Raw genomic sequence first — 23,952 nt, 5'->3', positions numbered from 1 at the left:
GCTGCAGTGTTTTCACTGCAGAGCTGGCGGCCATATCTCGTGCTCTTCAATACATCCGCTCATGCCCTGGCGAGTCATTTCTCCTGTGTACTGACTCATTGAGCAGCCTACTAGCTATTGACCAGTGCTACTCTCGCCACATTCTGGTAGTGTCCATTCAGGAGTCCATCTGTGCCCTGGAACAGTCCCGCTGTTCCGTGGTGTTTGTGTGGACCCCAGGACACGTCGAAATCCCCGGCAATGACCTTGCCGTCAGGTTGGCCAAACAGGCGACGCAGAAACCACTTCTGGAGATAGGCATCTCCAAAGCTGACCTATGTTCTGTCTTACACCGCAGGGTTTTCCAGCTTTGGGAGGTGGAATGGCATAACAGCATGCACAACAAACTTGAGTGTCATTAAGGAGATTATGAATGTGTGGAAGTCTTCCATGCAGGCCTCTTGCAGGGAATCAGTTGTCCTCTGCCGGCTCCACATTGGCCATTACATGGCTAACGCATGGTTACCTACTCCGTCGCAAGGACCCACGTCAGTGGCTCCCAAATGACAATCATCCACGTCTTGGTGGACTGCCCACTTTTAGCCACTCTGCGACAGACTTTTAACTTTCCCAGCACCCTGCCTTCGGTGTTGGGCGACAATGCCTCCACAGCAGCTTTAGTTCCATGTTTTATTCATGAGAGTGGGTTTATACTTCTATGTAGGTTTTAGCGCATGTCCTTTGTCCCTCCGTGTCCTCCACCCTAATGCTTTTAGGGTGGAGGTTTTAATGTGGTGCAAGAGTGGCTGGCTTTCCCTTTTTATTCTTGTGGTTGACCAGCCACTGTAATCTGTTTTCATGTTTTACTCTCTTCTGTTTCTAGTGTCTCTCTGTTGTTTTCTTGTTCTCTTTTGTTCGTTTTAGTGTTCGTTGCCTTCCCTTTGTTCTTGTGGCTTTTCCTTTCTTTCCGTTTAGTGTTATACATTTCAGCCGTTTTATTCTCACACTTGTGGCATTGTTTTATTAGGAACAAGGGACCGATGACCGTTCTCCCACCTTTAAACCAACCAATCAGTACTTCCTCATTTGTTACGTGATCTACGCATCTAATCTTCAGCATTCTTCTGTAGCACCACATTTCAAAAGCTTCTATTCTCTTCTTGTGTACACTATTTATCATCCATGTTTCAGTTCCATACGCGGCTACATTTAACACAAACACTTTCAGTAAAGACTTCCTGACACTTAGATCTGTACTCGAAGTTAGCAAATTTCTCTTCTTCAGAAAAGCTATCCTTGTCATAGTCAGTCTACATTTTATATCCTCTCTACTTTGACCATCATCAGCTATTTTGCTCCCCAAATAGCAAAGCTAATCTACTTTAAGTCTCTCATTTCCTAATTTAATTCCCTCAGTATCACCAGATTTAATTTGACAACATGCCATTATTCTCGTTTTGTTTTTGTTGATGTTCATCTTATACCCTCCTTTCAAGACACTGTAAATTCTGTTCGACCTCTCTTCCAGGTCCCTTGCTGTCTCTGGCAGAATTACAACGTCATCTGCAGACCTCGAAGTTTTTATTTCATCTCCATGGATTTTAATTCCTACTCCATATTTTTCTTTTGTTTGCTTTACTGCTTGCTCAATATACAGATTGAATAACATCAGGGATAGGCTACAACCCTGTCTCACTCCCTTCCCAACCACTGCTCCCCTTTCATGCCCCTTGACTTTTATAACTGCCATCTGGTTTCTGTACAATAGCCTCTCGCTCCCTGTATTTGACCCCTGCCACGTTCAGAATTTGAAAGAGACTCTTCCAGTCAACATTGTCAAAAGCTTTCTCTAAGTCTTCAAATGCTAGAAACGTAGGTTTGCCTTTCCTTAATCTATCTTCTAAGATAGTTCATAGGGTCAGTATCGCCTCACATGTTCCAACATTTCTATGGAATTCAAACTGATTTTTCCCGAGGTCAGCTTCTACCAGTTTTTCCATTCGTCTGTAAAGAATTCGTGTTAGTATTTTGCAGCCATGACTTATTAAACTGATAGTTTGGTAATTTTCTCACCTGTCAACAGCTGCTTTCATTGGGATTGGAATTATTATATTCTTCTTGAAGGCTGAGGGTATTTCGCCCATCTCATACATCCTGCTCACCAGATGGTAGGCTATCAGTAGTTCTAACGGAATGTTGTCTATTTCTGAGGCCTTGTTTGGACTTAGATCTTTCAGTGCTCTATCAAATTCTCCACACAGTATCATATCACCCATTTTATCTTTATCTACGTCCTCTTCCAATTCCATAATAGTGCCCTCAAGTACATTGTCCTTGTATAGATCTTCTATATACCCCTTCCACCTTTCTGCTTTCCCTTCTTTGCTTAGAAGTGATTTTTCCACCTGAACTCTTGATATTCATGCAAGTGGTTCTCTTTCATCGAAAGGTCTTTTTAGTTTTCCTGTAGGAAATATCTATCTTACCCCTAGTTTTTGATCACTGAGTGGTTGCTGACATAGAATGTGTTAAGGTTCTATGTTGCCCATTACCTCATGTTCTGCGAATTCACATGACTGGAAAGATGAAATAGTGCTCCATCATTTACGATGTGATGAAAAGTCTTACAGACCATCGTTGATGTTACTCAGAAGCCACAAACAGTAATCTACACGTTTCTGACTGCCATTCTCCCATATTCGCTGCACAACTGTCAACAATACACCTTCAAATTAAGACTTTTCTATATCCATTGGCAACTCCTCCTACTTAACATGCACCTATTGGGCCAATTTACATGTAGAATTTTTTGGGTTCTGAATAATTGTTTGGAGAATGTCTGAAGTAATTCTGGTGTGTGAATTGAAGGATTCTTTGTCGTTTTGCATAGGTCTGTAGGTGTGTCAGTTTTTATGCAAACTGTATTGCTCTCTTTGCTGATAATCCTCTATCTGGATACGTTACCCCCAAAATTTCATGAGTTTCCTAAACTGAACCTTTTTTCACCTATACTTTCACAATTTAAATTCTTTCCTGTATCGAGAAAGTAATTTTGCAGGCCAGAAAGGGGAATGTCTAACTTCACTGATGAAATAAACTGAAATACCAACAAAAGAGTGCTAACAACCGATTATTGCATAAAACTGTCCGTTGTTATAGCTGTTAACTCTATTTCAGAAGTTGAAATATTGCATTGCCATTCAGAGAGGAGAAGGGCTACTTTTAACTGTGCCACTTTGTATAATATATTTGAAAGATCATCACACCCAATTCTACTATATGAAAGGAATGGCCTAATTCATATTTTATAATGTCTGTAATACATTTTATACTTCACATAAATGTATAGGCTAGGTCTAAACATTTGTATCATCACTAATTTTATAGGCTTTTGAAGACTACAAATTAAACTTTTGAAACCAGTAAAGCATTATAAAATTTGTTTGCCACTGATGATCAAATTTTATTCTGGAAAATGTATTATCTGTGTTACATACCCCGTTTCTGGTAGTGACACTGTAATAAGTTCATTAGTAGTATTTTCTAATCCCTCTTATGTTGTTATAGGTGCGTGAACTATGGAACGTTTTGCACAGTTTGTGTCTTGGCTTAGAATTGAAGCTTCCTGCAGTTGGAGGTAATTTTAATTAGGTATTTTGTAGACTTTGTATTATGTACCTTTAGAAGCTGAAATATGGGGTATATTTTCTCAGCTTATAAAACCAGTGATTAGTTCTGTGAATACCATTCGAGTACTGTTTGTTGATTTCATATGAGGTACAAATACAGCTCTTCAACTGGAAACTCAACAATGTAAGTAAAAACTGATGATTGTATATGGTTCACAGTAAGGCCACAAATCAGAAAGCATAGTAAAATTAATCAATTTTTTTTAGTTGAGAAGCAATGTGGCAGCTTTAAAATAGTGATATCCCAAAACATTTCTTATGTTCTGCTAGAGCGTAGACATGCAATTCATCCCAACATAAAATTAGTAGTGTGTGTTGAAATTATTTTAAAAAAATGTAAACTCTGAATTTCTTTCTATAATTATATGCTGACAAAAATCCTATGTGGAATACACTTGAGGAATACAGGCAACCACTCACTGGACAGATGCGGTATTGAGCAGTGGATAAGCACGTAAACAGGAAGTTTAATGTTAGATCACCTTGGAAGCATCTGTTTTGGGTTCTTCAGCTGTTAGATAAATAAGTGTGTATTGCAGTGAAATTTTTTTGAATTAAAAGATCCTATCCAGACAATGTTGTAAATCACCCGTCTTACTTTCATGCCCAAATTTCCTTTATTTCAGTTACTACAATTTCTCTCATTGTGTTAAAAAAATTTTACTTTGTATAATCACAGCTGCTTCACTCACTTGCTTAATATCACTTTTATATCTTATCTGTTTGTAATTTAGGCCCTATTAAAGACAATATTGTTTTGTTCAGCACATCTTTGGAATACAGTCATCAAAGTTTATTGTTCAATCATTTTCTTTTATGAACCACTGCTGTAATTTGTCTGTAGTTCATTAGTTAATTTGTCACATATTTTATCTCAGTTAAATAATCTTACATCACATTTACACTGAAATAATCCCTTTTATTTTATTCCTAATTCTGGCTTTAACTATTTTCTTCTATGGATATGGAGATACTCTGTAATCAACCAGTAAACCATTAATTCTTTAAAGACTTGAATTCCAATGTATAAAACAACTTTAAACATCTAATTACTCTCCAGGTGAGTTAATGTTTTAAGTATTTCTTGTTAAGCATGTAAGTGCAAAAGAGATATGAAATTATGTCTGAAGTGCATTGGAAGTTGCTAAGTACTCACGTTGTCGTCATCACACACTGGATGGGTATAGTCTGTGTAATTTGAGGACTGTTTTAAGTAAAAGCTAGTTTTTCATTCTTCTCAATGTTTTTGACATCATATGTCATACAATGATATAACTGTGCAGGTGCATTCAGTGGTATACAGTCTGCAAAACATGTTACAAACAGAGTTAGTGGGAGAGAAGTAATAAATTAAAATGTCTTGTCTGATACTGCAGTTTTACTGCATGAACAACATAATTGGAGTAAGCAATAAACTTTTTTTCCTTTCATTATTTTGTGGAGTGTGTTAGTAAGAAAAAGTTTCAAAAAGATTTGAAATTCTGTTTAAAGTCTGTTGATAGTCATTGTGTGCTGTCATTCTCGGATACTGGATAAATATAACTTGGGTAATTTATGCATAGTGAGCTATTGTGTCTCAAGACATGTGCAAAGTTTCTAACTGTAATACTTGTCTTACTGTGGTAAACCTTCAATATAGGGTTATACCTTTTAATGAGTAGATTACAACTGAATTTGAAATTTTTAAATTCGAGCAGTAATCACATTAAATGTTGAAAATGAAATTTTTGTTTTCCTGGAAATCATTGGATAGAAAACTGGATCCAGTTGACCAAAAAATTAATCACAAAGTTCTAGTAATTAATCAGTTAATGATACCAAACAGATTCTGCCCTGTACGTGGAGGAGGCAGCTTTGCTCAGCTAACTGCTAGCAGTTCACATAGTTGTTCTATTTACTGGCTGGCTGCCTCATTACCATTTAAACCATTTAATGCTAACAGAGAATTACCTGTTTTGATGTACGAAAGAGATGGTTGATGGGTATGTAACTTACATTTCCACATGAATACAGAAAAAAATTGCTGTATGGGTTCAGTGGAGCTTAAGCTACATAGTAAATTAAGCAACTCACAATTAATTTGAAATGCTATTTAAGATAATTTGTAAGTTTGCATTTACAAGTACTTACAAAAATTTTTATTTATTTAGCTGAACTCGGCATGGAAACAAAAAATACCAAAATAATTTTAAGTCTAACAGCCTGAAGCACTTTTTTATCCATTTGTTTTGCAGATATGATGTTCTAAAATAATGGCATCTTTGGTTTACTTTTGTCACCTACATGCAACATGATGAGCATTTCAGAAAGGGGCTCCTTACATCAGTGAAATCTCACTTCTAATCAAAAATATTAATATTTTCCCCTACATCATTGCTTAACAATAATCTTATCTGAGCAGATAAAATTTCTGTCAAATTATTATGAGTGAGAAGACACACATTACGTGGACATAAAAATTTCTACGTTCTAACTAATTGTACAATATATTAAAATATTGAAAATGTGTAGTATGCTGTTGCTGTTGTGAATAATTGAAGTGACTAGAAATGAGAAAACGCTTATAAAGTCTTACACAGAAACTGTTTTTGCAGTAATAATGTTATTTAAATGTCAGTGCATCGGTAAGCAATTTCTTTAAAGTTGTTGTTGTTGTTGTGGTGGTGGTGGTGGTGGTGGTGGTGGTGGTGGTGGTGGTGGTCATCAGTAGACTGGTTTGATGTAGCTCTCTAAACTGTGCAAGTCTCTTTGTCTTTGAAAAACTGCTTCGGCCAACATCCATGTGAACTTACTTATTGTATTGTTCCCTTTGTCTCTCTCCACAATTCCCCCCACCCACTTCCCTTCCTTACCAAATTGATGAGGATGTTGTACCTCAGTGTGTGACCTATTAACTGATTCCTTATTTTAGTCAAGTTGTGCCTCAAACTTATTTTTCCTCGATTTGATTCACCACCTTCTCAACCAAATCTACCCATCTAATCTTCAGCATACTTCTTGCTGTGGTTACATAAAAAATGCAATGCAGTGTCAACATCACGTGTACAAACAAACATCATATGACACATGTAAATGTAAACAGTGAACAGTATAAAGAAAACCTTAAAGTGTCCAGAAAGCTGAAAATATCTTTTATCACAATCTTAGTCATAACGACAAATTTTCCATAAAGTGTACATAGAGGGGAAAGATACTTTATGATCACCACAAAAAAGAAAAACAGAAATAAATACAGATTTCATTAATTGTCTATGACTTTTGTTCACAATGTGATTTTTAAAGAAATATTTAAGTGTAAGAAGGGTCCTGAGATCGAAAATGTGAATATCATATGTGTTGCTAAAAGTTGCATTCACTATAAGGACTTAAATTTTTGGGTTACACTTTACTGAAAAAATTAAAGCAATTAAGGAAGGTGTATAACTTTGCTTCTGCCCCCCCCCCCCCCCCAACATTTGAGGCTTTAATGAAACAAATTGGTTACACATGTATCATTCAAAGTATTTTCCATCGCTGGCCACTACTTTCTCCCATATTTCAGGCAGTGTACAAATCCTGTGTGGAAAAAAATTGTTCATCTTCTGAAGCAATCCACGAATTGGTCCAATTTGTGACTTCTTCATGTGATCGAATTGTTTGTCAGCCAGGCCACGTGCCATTGATCTAAACAGGTGATAGTCAGAGGGAGCAATGTCTGAAGAATACAGTGGTTGGGGTAGGACTTCACATTTTAACGTTTCCAAGCACGTTTTGACCTCTTTTGCATCGTGGGGTTGAGCGTTGTTGTGCTACAAAATCACTTTATCGTGCCTCTCGCTGTATTGCGGCCATTTGTCTTTTAATGCTCTGCTCAAACGCATTAATTGCATTCAATAATGAGCACCTGTGATTGTTTCAATTGGATTTAACACCTCATAGTACACGACGCCAAGCTGGTCCCACCAAATGCAGAGCATGATCTTGGAACTGTGAATATTAGATTTGGCCATGGAAGCATGGCTGGGATATCCCCATGATTTTTTGCGTTTTAGGATTATCATAATGAAACCATTTTTCGTCTCCGGTCACATTGCGATGCAGAAATCCCTTCCGTTTTTGCATCTGAAGCAACTGTTCACAAACACACAAACACCGTTCAATGTCTCTTGGTTTCAGCTCACATGGGACCCAAGTTTGTTCTTCCTGAATTGTGCCCATAGCCTTGAGACATTTTGAAATGGCTTACTCTGTGACTCCCACTAATCGTGCCAATTCTTCCTGAGTTTGACACGAGTCTTCACTCAGCAGTGTCTCCAATTCTGCATCTTCGAAAACATTCTCTCTTCCACCATTATGCCGGTCTTCGATGTTAAAATCACCATTCTTGAAGTGTTGAAATCACTCCGACACGTCCTTTCACTAATATCGTCCTTACCATACATACCTGAGAGCATTCAATGAGACTCGCCGCTGTTTTCTTCATATTGAAAACAAAACAGTAACACGTCCCGCAAATGACAAGAATTAGGCTCGCAAACTGACATTTTCAATCAAGAACAACTTTATGATGCAGACACAGATCGACTAATGTTTGAATGAGGTTATGTTGACCGAAGTCCAAGCTAACTGCCTGATGTCTGTGATCTGTTCTTTCGACTGCTACTTACTGTTGTTGCCACCTATCGGCAAGTGACGGAACACAGTTATACACCTTGTATTTTCTTTCAACATTTTAAAATATGAGCTACGTAACAAGGTAAGACTGCATGAAGAATTTGACAGAGCAATAAAGGACCTAAGTCGAAACAAGACCCTGTGAGTAGAAAACATTCCATTAGAACTACTGATAGCCTTCGGAGAGCCAGCCCTGACAAAACTCTACCATCTGGTGAGCAGGGTTTATGAGACAGGTGAAATACCCTCAGACTTCGAGAAGAATATAATAATTCCAATCCCAAAGAAAGGTGTTGACAGGTGTGAAAATTACCAAACTATCAGTTTAATAAGTCACGGCTGCAAAATACTAACACGAATTCTTTACAGACAAATGGAAAACCTGGTAGAAGCTGACCTCGGGAAAGATCAGTTTGAATTCCGTAGAAATGTTGGAACATGTGAGGCAATACTGACCCTATGAACTATCTTAGAAGATAGATTAAGGAAAGGCAAATCTATGTTTGTAGCTTTTGTAGACTTAGAGAAAGCTTTTGTCAATGTTGACTGGAATACTCTTTCAAATTCTGAAGGTGGCAGGGGTCAAATACAAGGAGCGAAAGGCTATTTACAATTTGTACAGAAACTAGATGGCAGTTATAAAAGTCGAGGGGCATGAAAGGGAAGCAGTGGTTTAGAAGGGAGTACGACAGGGTTGCAGTCTGTCCCTGACGTTATTCAGTCTGTATATTGAGGAAGCAGTAAAGGAAACAAAAGAAAAATTTAAAGTAGGAATTAAAATCCATGGAGAAGAAATAAAAACTTTGAGGTTTGCCAATGACATTGTAATTCTGTCAGAGACAGCTAAGGATCTGGAAGAGCAGTTGAACGGAATAGACAGTGTCCTGAAAGGAGGGTATAAGATGAACATCAACAAACGAAAAACTAGGGTAATGGAATGTAGTCAGATTCAATCAGGTGATGCTGAGGGAATTAGATTAGGAAATGAGATGCTGAAATTAGTAAACGAGTTTTGCTATTTGGGAAACAAAATAACTGATGATGGTCAAAGTGGAGAGGATGTAAAATGTAGACTGGCAGTGGTAAGGAAAGCGTTTCTAAAGAAGAGAAATTTGTTAACAAGTATAGATTTAAGTCTCAGGAAGTCTTTTCTGAAAGTATTTGTATGGAGTGTAGCCATGTGTGGAAGTGAAACATGGACAACAAATAGTTAAGACAAGAAGATAATAAAAACTTTTGAAATGTAGTGCTACAGAAGAATGCTGAAGATTTGATGGGTAGATCACATAAGTAATGAGGAGGTACTGAATAGAACTGGGAGAAGAGGAATTTGTGGCACAACTTGACTAGAAGAAGGGATCAGTTGGTAGGACATGTTCTGAGGCTTCAATGGATCACAAATTTAGTATTGGTGGGCAGTGTGGAGGTTAAAAATCATAGAGAGAGACCAAGAGATGAATACACTAAGCAGATTCAGAAGGATTTAGGTTGCAGTAGTTACTTGGAGATGAAGCAGCTTGCACAGGATGGAGTAGCATGGAAGGCTGCATCAAACCAGTCTCTGAACAGAAGACAACAGCAGCAGCAACAAGGTAACAATATTTTCAAATGGTAGGCTTAGAGTATCCCCCTCACCTGCACCCCCACCCATTAGTACTGTAAGGGTTAAGAAAAGTTCTTCTTAATTAATTTTATAGACCAAATACTATTTGTATGAAGACCTCCAGAAAACGAATTATGTAACGTATGAGTCTTTTGAAGATCCTTTTTAACAAATCAGCAGTCCCCTTTGATGATATCCTGGCTGGGTCCTAGTTGGGCGCCATGCACATTGCCAGGACGATTGTGTTAAGAAATAAATATGTACACATTAAGAATAAAGATATAGTATGTCAGTAACATTTGTTTTATTTAAAAAGTTTTTCTAGTTTTCACTTAAAAAATTTGGAGGCATTACTTTTCAGAATATCCTTGTATTTTTAACTTCAAAGCAGGCAGAGCTGACATGTATGTAGTTCACCACTCCCTCAGTTGCCCGGCAGGATAAAGACTATTTCCATCCAATAAAATATTCTTGGGTTTCAAGCTACATCAAGTGGTTAACTGCCCATGGGCTTTTGGCAGAGATCTTCTCAGTTATTGTCAAGTGGCTGACTGTTGTCTGAATGTCACTGTATATAGCCTAGTCACCGGTTGGTGACGTCATCGGTACCTAGTCCCGCGCCATATATTTCAATGTTTTGGTTGCGTAACTGCTGCACCCACTTCAGTGCCTTAATCACAGGATCCCAGGCTGTACACAGCTGCAGTCCACCATCTTTATGGAGGGTGTTGCTCAATGTTCTTATCTCTGTTGCTTCCTATTCCAGAAGTTGTTGGTCGGTTTAGTAATAGAATTATCGTTGAATGCAATTCGGTGTCTGTTTTCCAGTGCATGCTCTGCTTCAGCTGATTTTTTTGGGATAACGTAGGTGGAAACACCTTTCATGTTATATGTGACGATGTTCAGTAGTAAGCAGTCTGACCGACATAAACCTGCCTGCACCCATACGTTATTTTGTATATTCCTGGTGTTCTGAGGCTACATCATCTTTGACAGACTTCATTAGTTTCTGGATTTTTGCTGGGGGTCTGAAGACTGTACTGATTTTATGTTTCTGCAGGAACTGGCTAATCTTCACTGTTATTGAGCCAGAAAATGGTAAAAACACAATCTTCTTCTCGTGTTCTTGGGAGGTCTTCTACTTTTATGGCTTAGCAGAAACTGATTGCGAAATTTGTCAGTTGTTGTACCCATTTTCCATGAAAATGTTACATAAGCTCATCAGTTCCCTCAGCATGTTTTTGGTGTCAGAGACTGTTTCAGATTGATGTGCCAAAGTCCTCAGAATAGACCATTTTTGTGCCAGGTGGTGTTAACTGGTGGTGTGCAGATACCGATCTTTGTGAGTGGGCTTGTGGTAAACACTGTGACCAAGACAGCCATTGGTTTTACGGCAGACAAGGACATCCAGGAACGGCAAGGAACCATCCTTTTCTACTTCCACCATGAACTTTATGTGGTCAGGGATATTGTTGATATGTTCCAGGAACTCTTTGAGCTTTTCATGTCCATTTGACCATGTGACGAAGGTATCATCGATGTAGCGATAAATACAATTAGGCTTTGCAAGAGCCGTGTCAAAGGTGATGTCCTCAAAATGCTCCATAAAGAGCTTTGCTACGTCTGGAGCTAATGGGCTTCTCATCACGACATCATCTGTCTGGTTGTAATATTCTCCACCATGTAAAATGTATGATGTCATCAATGTATGTTTAATAAATCCATAAAGGTGTCATCAAGAAGCTTGGACTGCGAGTCAATAGAGTCTGTGACGGACGCACGCATAAATAGGGAAACCAAATCAAATCTAACCATAATATCTGCTTCAACAAGGAGTAGATGTTTAATTCCATTGATGAAGTCCACCATATTGTTTATATGGCATGCACAGTGTCCAACTTGCATCGACAAGGGGCTGGCCAAATGCTTTGCAAGTCTGTAGGCCTGTGATCCGATGGTACTCACTATAGGCCTTAAAGGTCTATCCTCCTTATGTGTGTTTGGCAAACTGAAGAACATGGATGGTCTGGGTGCCTGAGGGAGGAGGTTCTCAATAACGCTCTCTTCCAGCTACGACCATTAAAGAAGCCTTGAAATCTTCCTCACTATTCTGGATGTTCCCTGCTGAAGGAACTGAGCCACTTATGTAAAGTTCTCAACAACAGACAAATTTTGCAAGCAGTTTCTGGTAAGCCATGAAAGCAGAAGACTTTTCCCGAAGAAGACACAAAAAATATTGAATTTTTACCATTTTGTGGCTCAATAACAGGGAAGATTAGCTGGCTTCTGAAGAAACATAAAATCAGTACAGTCTTCAGGTCCCCAGCAAAGATTTAGCAACTAATGAAGTCTGTTAAAGGTGATGTAGGCCTTGGAAACTAGGAGTATACAGAATAACTTGTGGGTGTGGACAGTTTTAGGTCGATCGGACTGTCCATACTACTGAGCAGAGTTACATAGAACATGAAAGGTGATTCTCACTATGTGATCCCGAAAAATCAACTGTAGTGGCTAGAAAACAGACACCAAATTACATTCGACAATACTTCTATTATTAAACCACTCAACGGCTTCTGGGATAGTGTAATACATGAAGCAACAGAGATGAAAATATCGGACAACACCCTCAATAAAGATGGTGGACTGCAGCTGAGTACGGCCTGGAATCCCGTGATTGAGGAGCTGAAGTGGGCATGGCAGTCGTGCAATCAAAACATTGCTGTAAACAGGGTGACAATTATTGAACTATATGACAAAAAACATAAATTTGTTACAAACTACGGCTTACACACACACACACACACACACACACACACACACACACACACACTTTATTCTACATCTAAATGTCACTACAGATACAGGTTATGACATGTTCGATAGGCTTGCCATCATTGGCAATGATGCGCAGACAAATAGTGAAATTCTGCTTGATCCGCTGAAGTGTCGAAACATCAATGCTGTCAAAGAGCTCCCCAGTGGCTGTTTTCAGCTCAGCAGCGGTTTTGGGGTTATTGCTGTACACCTTGTCTGTAATGTAGCCCCACCAAAAGGAGTCGCAGGTGTTCAGATCTGGAGAATATGGTGACCAATCAAGGACCATGCCAGTGGTCTTTGATTACCCCGAAGCCAGAATGCGGTCCCCAAAATGGTCCTGCAGGACATGGAATGCTCTCCTGCTTTGATGGGGTTGAGCTCTGTCTTACATGAACCACATCTTGTTGAGATCAGTCACTTTGGGTAATGGGGACGAAATCATCTTCCAAAACCTTCACATACCATTCAGTAGTCACTATGCCATCAAGGAATATCACACCAATTATTCTGTAACTGGACATTGCACATCACACAGTCACCTGTTGAGGGCGAAGAGAATTCCCGATTGTGAAATGCAGATTCTCAGGCCCCCAAATGTGCCATTTTCCTTATTGCCAAACCCATCCAAATGAAAGTGAGCTTTGTCACTAAACCAAACTGTATTCACATCAAAAACCTGTTCATCAATTCTGTGGACATTAGTGTTAGTGAAACACAACCACTGTTCTGTTGCCCTGGGGCTTAATGGCGGTGGTTTGAATTTTGTATGGGAAGAGATACAGGTCTTCAATAACAATTTGTCGCAGTGTTTCCCAGTTGATTCCCACCTGTTGTGCAGCTCGTCTGACTGATTTCCTGGGGATGGTTTGAATCATAGCGCACGTCTCCTCAATGTTTTCAGGCGTTTTCACCCTTTTTGGATGACTGACATTGCTAACACTGTCATCGTGAACACTACCCATTCTCTCAAACTTGTGAGTCAAATTCTTGATTGTTAGCACGCTTGGACCGGTTGTCTTCAGCTTGAACTCAGTCACAAACTTTCTTTGAGCTTCAGTTTGGCTGTTATTGCTCACACAGTAGGCCTTCACAAGTGCTCAGCCACACTGTACCATGACAGTTTCATATGAAAATGGCCGATAATAGCAAATTGCGTGCGCATGCACATGCACATAGTAATTCCCATCACGCCACGCGGCCAACCATGCAGTTTGAACAGCTTAATGGAGACTGTTCAGAAGTTACGACCATTTCATTTTGTGTAATTCAGTAGTAGTCATCCGTTATGTTGCTGGACGAGGGACCAGTGCATCATTTATGGCGACGCGGCTATATAAGAATGGCAGTGGCATTCAGATGGCAGTCAGCCACTTAAAGACAGAGAGATCTCTGCCAAAATCTCAACCGCAGTTAACCACTTGATGGGGCTTAAAACCCAACAATATTTTATTAATGGATGTCACCATGAAAGCATGCATTCGTACATAACATACCTCTATGGGGAGGAGACATGACAAAGCATCAAACCCCCTTGGTGAAGCTGCATGCTAAGAAGGCCAATTTATTAGGCTCGCTAACCTTCCTATAATGCTGTTGTGATGAGAGGACAATCCCACAATTTGCCATCATTATCACATTGACACTGCAATGACCAGAAGAATATTTCGCGATGCCAGTTTTGTCCTGATGTGGGAGAGGATATACCAGAAAACATCTGGACACAAACAGATTGGGACTGGATCGACACAGGAATGGTGGCACAACCAACATCATCAAGGTGGAGAGCCACGGAGGAACAGAAAGGGAAATTCAGTGGGCTTTCACAACAACAACAACAACATCATAGGACAGAACAAAAAATGTGGAACACACCATGGTCAACATGGTAGCAAGAAACTTCAATGTAGGTGCCATTTCAGCACTTAAGAAGGGACTAAACTTTGCTCCTTCACCATGAAGTATTTCTTTTGCTGACATATTAAGTGGTGTTGAACAAGCAGTTCGTAAGTTTCCCAGTGAAACTGCAGAAGAAATTCACAAAGAACAAGCTGCATTCTTTTAAAATTCAAACTGCCAGCATCAAACCTGACTAGAGCTGAATGTCATGGCCCCAGAGCTCTTCGCAACGATGCTCTCTCTGTCGTCCTGCCGGCTGCCAAGGGCAGTGCTGGCATCCTAATGGAATGAGCTGATTGTGACGCAAAAATCCAGTGGATGCTGGAGGAAGATACATACGAAAAACTACCCAGAGACCCAACATCCAGAATATTGATGGAGAACTGGGAGATTCTCACATGATCATCACTGGAAGAGAGCGTTATTAAGAACCTCCTCCCTCAGGCACTCAGACCACTCACATTCTACAGTCTGCCAAAGATACATATGAAGGATACATCTTTAAGGCCTATAGTGAGCATAATCAGATCATCAACCTACAGACTTGCAAAGTGTTTGGCCAGCCTCATGTCACCGCATGTTGGACACTGTGACATGATATAAATAATATGGCAGACATTCATCGATGAAATTAAATGTCTATGCCGTGGTAAAGGGGATATTATGGTTAGCTTATATATGGTTACCCTATTCATATGTATGCCCATCACAGACACTCTAGACTTGCTGTCCCGGCTCTTTGGCAACACCATTGTGAATTTATTTAAGTATGCCCTGAGATCATCGTATTTTTTACACATTGGAGAATATTTCAACCAGGTGGACAGCATTGTGATGGGGAGCCCATTAGCTCCAGTTGTAGGGAACCTCTTTACGGAGCATTTCGATGACATCGCCTTGGACATGGCAGTTGCAAAGCCTAGTTGTTTTTATTGCTTCATCAGTGATACCTTTGTCATATGCCCAAGTTGACATGAAAAGCTCAAAGAGTCCCTGGAGTACATCAACATCCCTACCACATAAAGTTCATAATGGAAGTACAGAAGGATGGTCCCTTGCCATTCCTGGATGTCCTTGTCCGCCATAAACCCAATGGATGTTTCGGTCACGGCATTTACAGCAAGCCCACCAACATGGGTTGGTATCTGCACACCACCAACTACCACCACCCAGCACAAAAATGGTCTGTTCTGAGGACCTTGGTACATCGAGCTGAAACCGTCTCGCATGCCGAAAACCTGCCGAGGGAACTGACCCACTTACTTAAAGTTTTCAAGGAAAACGGTTACAACAAGAAACAATTTTCTCAAGCCGTTTCTGGTAAGCCATGAAAGCAGAAGAGCTCTGAAGAAGACACAAAGAAGATTGTGTTTCTACCGTTTTGCAGCTGAATAATAGGGAAGATTAGCTGGTTCCTGAAGAAACATAAAATTGGTACAGTCTTCAGATTCGGTAACTAATGAAGCCTGTGAAGGATGATGATAGCCCACAGAACACAGGGCATATGCAAAATACTGTGTAGGTGTCAGCAGTTTTATGTTGGTCCACCTGTACATACTACTGAACAGCATCACATAGAACATGGAAGGTGTTTCCGCCTACGTTATCCTGAAAAATCAGCTGTTGCAGAACGTGCACTGGAAGACAGACACCGAATTGCATTCGATGATATTTCTATTATTAAACCGACCAAAGGCTTCTGAGATAGCATAATACATTAAGCAATAGAGATGAAAGTATTGGACAAAATGGTGCACTGCAACTGAGTATGGCCCGAGATCCTGTGGTCGCCCGTTGGAGGTGCGGCAGTCATGCAGCCAAAACATTGTCATACGTGCCACGGGACTAGGCACCAGTGATGTCACTTACGGCAGCGTGGGTAAATAAGCACAGCGGCTGCATTCAGACGACAGTCAACCAATTAACAATGACAGAGGAGATCTCTGCTGAAAGCTCATGGGCAATTAATCACTCGATGTGTGTAACCCGAGAGTATTTTATTAATGGATATCGCTGGAAAAGCATGCATTCATACATTATTTCCATCTATTTAAATTTAGATTTGTGTGTCTATAAAGTATGTCCTGATCTGATGAAAAACTTTTGGGTTCTCAGCCAGCTAGTCCCATCACAAAACCCCTTTAATTTGGAAACAGCCTTTGCTTAACAATTTGAAGAAGTGTATGACATTTCCAGGAGGGAAGGTGTTTTACAGCACAAAATTCAACAGCTTGAGTTAAAGACTATCAAATGCACATCACACTTTTATGGTAAATCAGTTTGGCAAAATTGTGAACTTAACAGACTTTGCCAAAACTCTGAAGCATCATGAAAACCCATCTTGTGAATCGCACATCTTTGTCCTTTGCTTCACTGACACATACGTGTCTGTAAGCTTAACAGGAGCAACAGTTTAAATTAACTTTCCTTGTCTTGTATTGAAACATCTGATTTTCTTTGAAATGTGTCCATAACAAAATATGATTTGTGGATGAGATTGCTTTTGCTTTGAATAATGAAATGTGACTTATTAAAGTATTCCATGGTGTCAACAAGAAAGGCAAAATGAAAATCATTGCAAAACAAAAATTCTTACATTGTGAGTCAAAACGTAAATATTGGTTTAGAAGCATATTGGTCCTCCAATACAGCTGTGGTTCTGCATGGCATGTAACGGCCATGTCCTTGGTAGGTTTCCCTGAGTATTTGACAACATACATGTTACACAAGACCTGTAAATTATGGGACGGTGGTCTGTTGGCATGGAGCTGGTGCCTGCTTGCGTCCCTGGTGTGTTCTGTTGGTTTTAGATCTGTCATGTGTTCTATTTGTTTTAGATCTGTCACACCTGATTGTCTAGTGGTAAAGCACTTGACTGGACACCAGAAGCTCGTGGGATTGAATACTGGTTGGACCTTGGATTTTTCAGTCTGTCTTTTAATCTAGCCTTCAGCTCTCAACGCTGTGAGGAATCGCCAGAACTAACATGTGATTCAGATTTCACATTAAATTGTAGGTCCCTTTTCACTCATTGGATAAATGGGGTAGGTTAGGGACACACGCATTAGATCAAATTGCAGCCAAGACATCAACATGAATTCACTCTCTTGCTCCTCAAACCAGTACAGCACTATTCTGGCCTTGTGACACAGTTAGTATACTGCTGAAAGCTGCAGTCTCCACTGCGGAAGACTTAAAACATGAAGGGATGGAGGTGGTCTGTAATAATGTAGACAGCTGCTGTAATGCTTTCAGTTCGTACCACATGTCCACGTGGCATAATACTGCTCCCACTGACCTGTGTCCATGTCGGAGTAGGCCTACATGTTTCAAGCAGCCTTTTGCCTCGATGGTGGCATATTGGGACATAACCTTTATCTGGTGTAACAAGACTTGATTTATTTGACCAGGCGATAAGTTTCCACCAACTTAGGGTTCAACTTCAATATTCTGTGCACACTGCAACCGTAATTGAAAATTTTGTTGGGTCAACATGGAAACATGTAGGGGCACTATGCCGCCGGTCACTATCTTCAATAATGAGTGCTGAATGGTGCATTCCAAAACACTTGTGCTTGCACCAGCATTTTACTCTGTCATTATATCTGTCACAGATTACCACTTGTGGCTTTACAGAGTGGGCAAGGCTCCTTCCATAGATGCTTAACACAGTAGCACACAACCATCCGACCAGCTTCGCCATTTCAGATATGGTTGTTCTCAGGAGCCAGGCCGTAACAATCTGCACAATGCCAATTAGGTCTGTGTTTTAATCCCATGAAAGAGAATAGCAGCCAGACTACTTGTACAAACATGCCAATGTTTTCTATGTTATTATATTCAATCAACTGGTTGCACACAATTTTGTTTAACACATTAAACAGGTTTTGATAGTTTTAAGACTATCTTCATCAGAATGGTAAGTGTATAAGTTGATTTTTATTATTGACTCATGGAACACAAACATGTCATTTGACAAGAACACTGTTTCTAAAATTTTAAAGTTACGCGATTTCATGTAACTTTTACCATTCTGATGAAGATAGTCTCAGAACAATCGAAACCTGGTTAAAAAAAAAATTGTGTGCAACCAGTTGCCTGATTATTACATTGTATGTAATTGCACACATGGTTGCTGATTTCACAGCTACAAAATGTTTGAAATATCATGTTCTATGTTAATTTATTCAGCACGTCATTGTTCTTCTGAATAAGCTTATACTTTCAAATACTGTGTGCTGTCTGAGCAGAACATTTTGACAACATCGAGCAAGTATTTGTCCAAGAATTCACTATTTGCAAATGCTGTGTTCTGTTTTACATTGTAACAGCCACAGCAGAATTAGTTTTTATTTACTGCCTGCTCGTTTTGTTGTTTTTGGTAAAAATATTGAATTGCTTGTTTAACTGAATGATGGTTTGGCTACGTTTTTGCATCCAAGCATCTTCAAAAAGTTCAATGTAATACCAACAATGTTTTATGTTATGGTACTCAAGATTGTGATCTCTGCTGTTATATCTGTGTTTCAAATTATCTGATAGCTTTCGTGCCTAAATTTGGGAAAAAAGTAACAAAAAATACGAAGTTACCAACTTTTTATTAGATTTTTGACACTCCTGTAGTAGACTGGGCCCATAATATTAAATCTGCCACAAAAGTGATCAGAATGTCTGAACAGTTTGTCTAAATATCTGATACCTGTCTCATGGAATAAAAGAAAATCCAAGTGCCTTAAAAGCATAAAGTGTGGAAATATTTCTCATTCTGGCTTTTTTACTGTCAGTTAACCTGGAGTGGTTGAATGTGATCTTCGGTGGAGGTTATATCGTGAACTAGAATGGCTTGATTGCCATACCACAGTAGACAACACTATTTGGAAGCCAAAGACAGGCTGACACTCAGTGTAACAGTAGGTATCAAAATTAATCAACATTGCTGAGATGATTTGAAACTAAAATTGGTTCTACTGACTGCCGTGCATAATTAGGGCGTGATGCAGGGTCATTTCTGTAATGGTTTTTGATTGTGCTACAAAGGCATACGAATTTTAAATTGTCTTTAATATTGCAAGCATAGAACTATTTCATACTACGTGGGTAGCTAAAATCTGTTGTGCTAGTTGACACAGGTCAAACAATATTATTAATTTTGTGGATTTGCAAGAATATATTAAATTTGGTGACACTCATCTGATAATGTTAATAACTGGTGAAGGAAGATCGAAATTTCCAGGTTCAACTGAAATTTAAAACAATAAGGAGAAGTTGAAGGCATTATTTCAGTTTCTACCTGAAAGACAAAAACTGGTATAAAGCAATGCCTAATGAATAAAAATCCTCATTAAAATTGAAACATGGAGTATTGTAAAACTTACAAAGAATATAAAACCTTGAACCAATCACTGGATATTGTGTCAAAAGCAAGGCGGACATTATAAAGCCACATTAGCTGCAAGAAATGTTGATTAGGATGACAGAATTCACTATTCAGTCATGTGGCATGCTACTATTGACCTAGATTACTCCTTGTGATTTGATTTACTCAGGGAGATAAAGCAACAGTGCTCTTAGCCTGCTGTTGCCCGAACCAAGATGAGCTTATTGTTCAGTTACTCTCTCTGTCATTCTAATAAAAACAGCCTGTAACCTTAAAAAATAGTAGGGGACTCTTTATTAGGTTTTCAGGAATTAATTACCCATATATTCGGTGTCTTTTGGCCTCTAATGCTTCGCACTGAAAGATTAAATATAGTACAGTTTCATCCTCCTTACTGCTGGTCTACACTTATGAGCTCTTTCTCTATGCCCATCATGTGCAAGTGCTTTCTGAAGTTACCATGGTTGTTATTAGCCCTACCTTGAGTTTGATGTGTCTCCTGTTCAATACCAGGATTGCAGAACTTGTCTTAAAATGTGGCTTTGGCATTATTAGCTTGCCATGTTTTCGTTTTTGTATCTTAGCCCAGTATTCTGTAAGCTGGCTCCTAATACAGCTACATAGATTTCATTTTACCATTGCCTTAGTTACGATCTAGACAGCTTCTGATTTGACAGATGGAGTTGTGTTTCCTGACCTGGCCAGCCTATCAGCTTGTTCATTACCACTAATTCCTGAGCGAGTGACAAGGGACCTACAAAAAGTGTATGCTTTTGGTTTTCCCTAGCCCCACAAGTGATTCATGCCATTCTGCAACAACCTTTGATCTTTTTTTGCAGGGGCTGATAGAGATTTCAGAGCTGTGCGGCTGTATGATTGTATGTAGATGCCACAATCCTTGTTACACCCTCGTAGATTCTCCTCCATGCACCCTCTGGTGAGATTACACCTTAATGTTTCAGCTACAAATAAAATGGAAATAACTTTTGATGTTAAGACTGGTTTTTATACAGTGATGTGCAAGATGAGATTTGCAAGAATCATTCTGACTGATTCAATGAAGGTGCAAATAGCTTGTAAGCCGAAGAAGAGAGTATGTGAGAAGGTGGGAGACGAGGTACTGGTGGAATTAAGGCTGTGAGGACAGGTCTTGAGTCGTGATTGGGTAGCTCAGTTGGTAGAGCACCTGGCTGCCAAAGGTGAAGTTTCTGATTTTGAGTCTCGGTCTGGCACATTGCCAGGAAGTGTCAGAGAGTACATGGTCTAAAATAAGCTCCAGAGAACTGGAATGAGAAATTTTCTGGTGACATTTGGATTATTGTGTGTACCACATTGAAGACAGAAGCATTATTATAGCACTTGCTGTTACCTGCTGCTTTGCTAGCATGTCAGTAGTTTTGTTATGATGGATGATGATGAGTAAGTAACCTAGTAATTTTATGGCACATCTGAGTATATAGTGGTATAGAGACATATGTATAAAGAAATGTATACAGTGCCAGTATGTTGGTACATAGTGAATGTGTTTGTATTATTTTGCTGTATGTCGAATCTGAAAGCATGCATTATATTTTGTAATTATACAGGACTCTTCAAAAAGAAGGAACACATTTCAAACATTTATTGCTTTTAAACTTCAAAAGATAGAAATACAATTCCAATGTTCCCGGAGAGAGAAAATTGAAATTTTTATGCATTCAATGTGAGCGCCACACGACAAATATCAAACCGGTGGCTCATTTCCCGCTACACATGAAGCAGCTCATCTCTCGTTATCGAATTCACAGCTTCAGCTTCAACAATGTGATAAAGCAGACTTTCAAGAGTGTCGGACATAGTGGGGAGAAAAACATGTTCTTTTACATAACCCCACAGGTAAAAGTCACAAGGTGTGAGGTTTCGTGACCTGGGAAGGCACCAGTGATGCTCATCTTCTGCTCCTCCTCCTTCCAATGTAACATCCCAAGCCTCACCCTCACACTTGTGGCTTTTATCGGGGGGGGGGGGGTGGATGTAAAACATCACATTTTTATCACCTGTATGCCCAACACTCTTGAAAGGCTACGATATCAGCTGCTTCAGGTGTGGCAGGAAATGAGCCACCGCTTTCATATTTGTCATGTAACACATGGTGCTCACATTGAATGCATAAAAATTTGAACTTTTATCTTTCCAGGAATATTGGAATTGTGTTTCTATCTTCCATAGTTTGGAAGCAATGAATGTTTGAAATCTGTTCATTCTTTTTGAATAGCCCTGTATAATAATAATAAAAAAATATGCCTCAATTCATTATATTCGTGCAGAAGTAGATCTTTTGGTATTTTCTGGCTCACTTAGTGCTGGATGTGAGATTTTGCTACCAGAGTAACACATACCAACAATTTCTCCCTTCCATTTTAATGCGTTACGGTGCCTACATTTTTTATCCAGCCGTCTATGATGACTAATTTATCATTAACATACTCAATTAATAGAATATAATCAAATGCAGCCCCACCAAAAGCTTTCCACATTTCACATGTAAAGGTATGACTCTGCTAGTCATACAGCCTTTAAGGGGAGTCAGAACGATCCATCTCCCCCACGTTAATTTTAGCAAATAGAAGGAACATTTTTTTCTAAAACCATTAAACATATTGCTCTGAAATTTGTACTACATGTTCAGTGAATATTTCTCTTCAAAGTTATAACGCCATGTTAAGAAATATTTATTGGTTTTTGTTTTACAATTTTTTTTAAATAGATGCTTATTTTTTCTCTAAAATTTTGCACTTTTTCTTCTATAACTCTTGAATTATACAATATTTTTTTACAATTTGTTTTAAAAATGAAGGAAAAGAAGTAAACAACATTGTGTATAAATTTCATTGATTTACTGTTAGCAGTTTTTGAGAAAATGTTCCTCAAAGATGAAAATTTTAAAGTTACGGGAAATGGCTTCCAAAGTTTTTTAATACATTCCTGCCCCGTATGATGGATTATCAGCATCTTCTTCTTTTTCCAGTGTTAGTTTCCTTTTCACTGGCTTTTCTTCCCTTTTGCTGCATGTTGTAGGCTTTTCTCTATTCTTCCTGCACCTCTTCGTCTTGCTTCATCAATTAGGAGCATTGTGGAAATGGTGTTGTGTCCTAAATGTTTCAGCACATCATATTTGATAATGTTTCCTTCATTGTATGTTGCCACTGCATCAAACACTCCAAAATGTAATGTTTTTATCTGTACAAACACTCTTTTGGGACTCCTGGTCCAAATTAAATTATTTACACTTTCAGTTGGATTTTATTTTTCCAATAAACTTGGCTGTGATAAATCTCTGAATATGGGCTTAATTACATCAATTACAGCATTTGGCCAATTGTTTTATGGGTATATTTCTTTCCTGATTGGCACTTCCACCATGAGTCATCACCTGTGGGGAACAATGCATGTTGTGGGTGCTCATTTGTTGATGCAGTATGAAAAAATAATGCCCATAGTGTTCTCCTCATATGCTCAATGCTTCTTTTATTTTGCCTAATTGCACACCCATAATACCTCTGCAATCTATCAATTGCTTCATCTGTCAATCTTCCTCTTCCTCCAAGGGTCTTACCATCACTAAACTTTTGGGATCCTGATATCTGCTTTAGTTTGCGCAAGTGAGCCCCCATGCACTCCTGTTTTTTAATGTGAATTTCATTGCCATAAGGTTTGAGTTGCTCTACAGCTTTACATCCCTTAGAATCACCATCTCCTATATAGTTAGTGTATCGTACATTATACCACTCCTGTGATCTGGAAAAAATTGCTTTCACTGCCTCTACTTCCATTGCTCCACTCATGCCGTGAAAATTTGCTTCACAACTCTCACTATGTTCATCCTTGGTGTTGCCCTTGCATCTAAAATGTTTTGAGAGAATAGCAACATCAGTTACTTTGCAACTGTCTCCACTGAT

The 23,952-nt window shown here is 39.1% G+C and overlaps 1 protein-coding gene across 4 annotated transcripts in view; it reads left to right on the top strand.

Annotated features, from left to right (window-relative positions):
* Positions 1-23,952, top strand: part of LOC126188272 (tubulin epsilon and delta complex protein 1-like) — a 110,673-nt gene that overhangs the window by 22,438 nt on the left and 64,283 nt on the right. For 2 of the 4 annotated variants that reach the window (XM_049929852.1, XM_049929851.1), the window contains exon 2: positions 3,547-3,616. The exons of 1 other annotated variant lie outside the window; for it this stretch is intronic. In XM_049929852.1, coding sequence (XP_049785809.1) covers positions 3,547-3,616 — 70 coding nt within the window. Of the gene's footprint in view, positions 1-3,546; positions 3,617-3,692; positions 3,793-23,952 lie in introns of those variants that run through there. One more of the 4 variants, XM_049929853.1, reaches the window with a different exon arrangement.

Source organism: Schistocerca cancellata, chromosome 5, assembly GCF_023864275.1.
Source record: "Schistocerca cancellata isolate TAMUIC-IGC-003103 chromosome 5, iqSchCanc2.1, whole genome shotgun sequence".
Taxonomy (NCBI): Eukaryota; Metazoa; Arthropoda; class Insecta; order Orthoptera; family Acrididae; genus Schistocerca; species Schistocerca cancellata.
The sequence above is the reverse complement of the archived record's forward strand: the minus strand, read 5'-3'. Positions and strand labels throughout refer to the sequence as shown.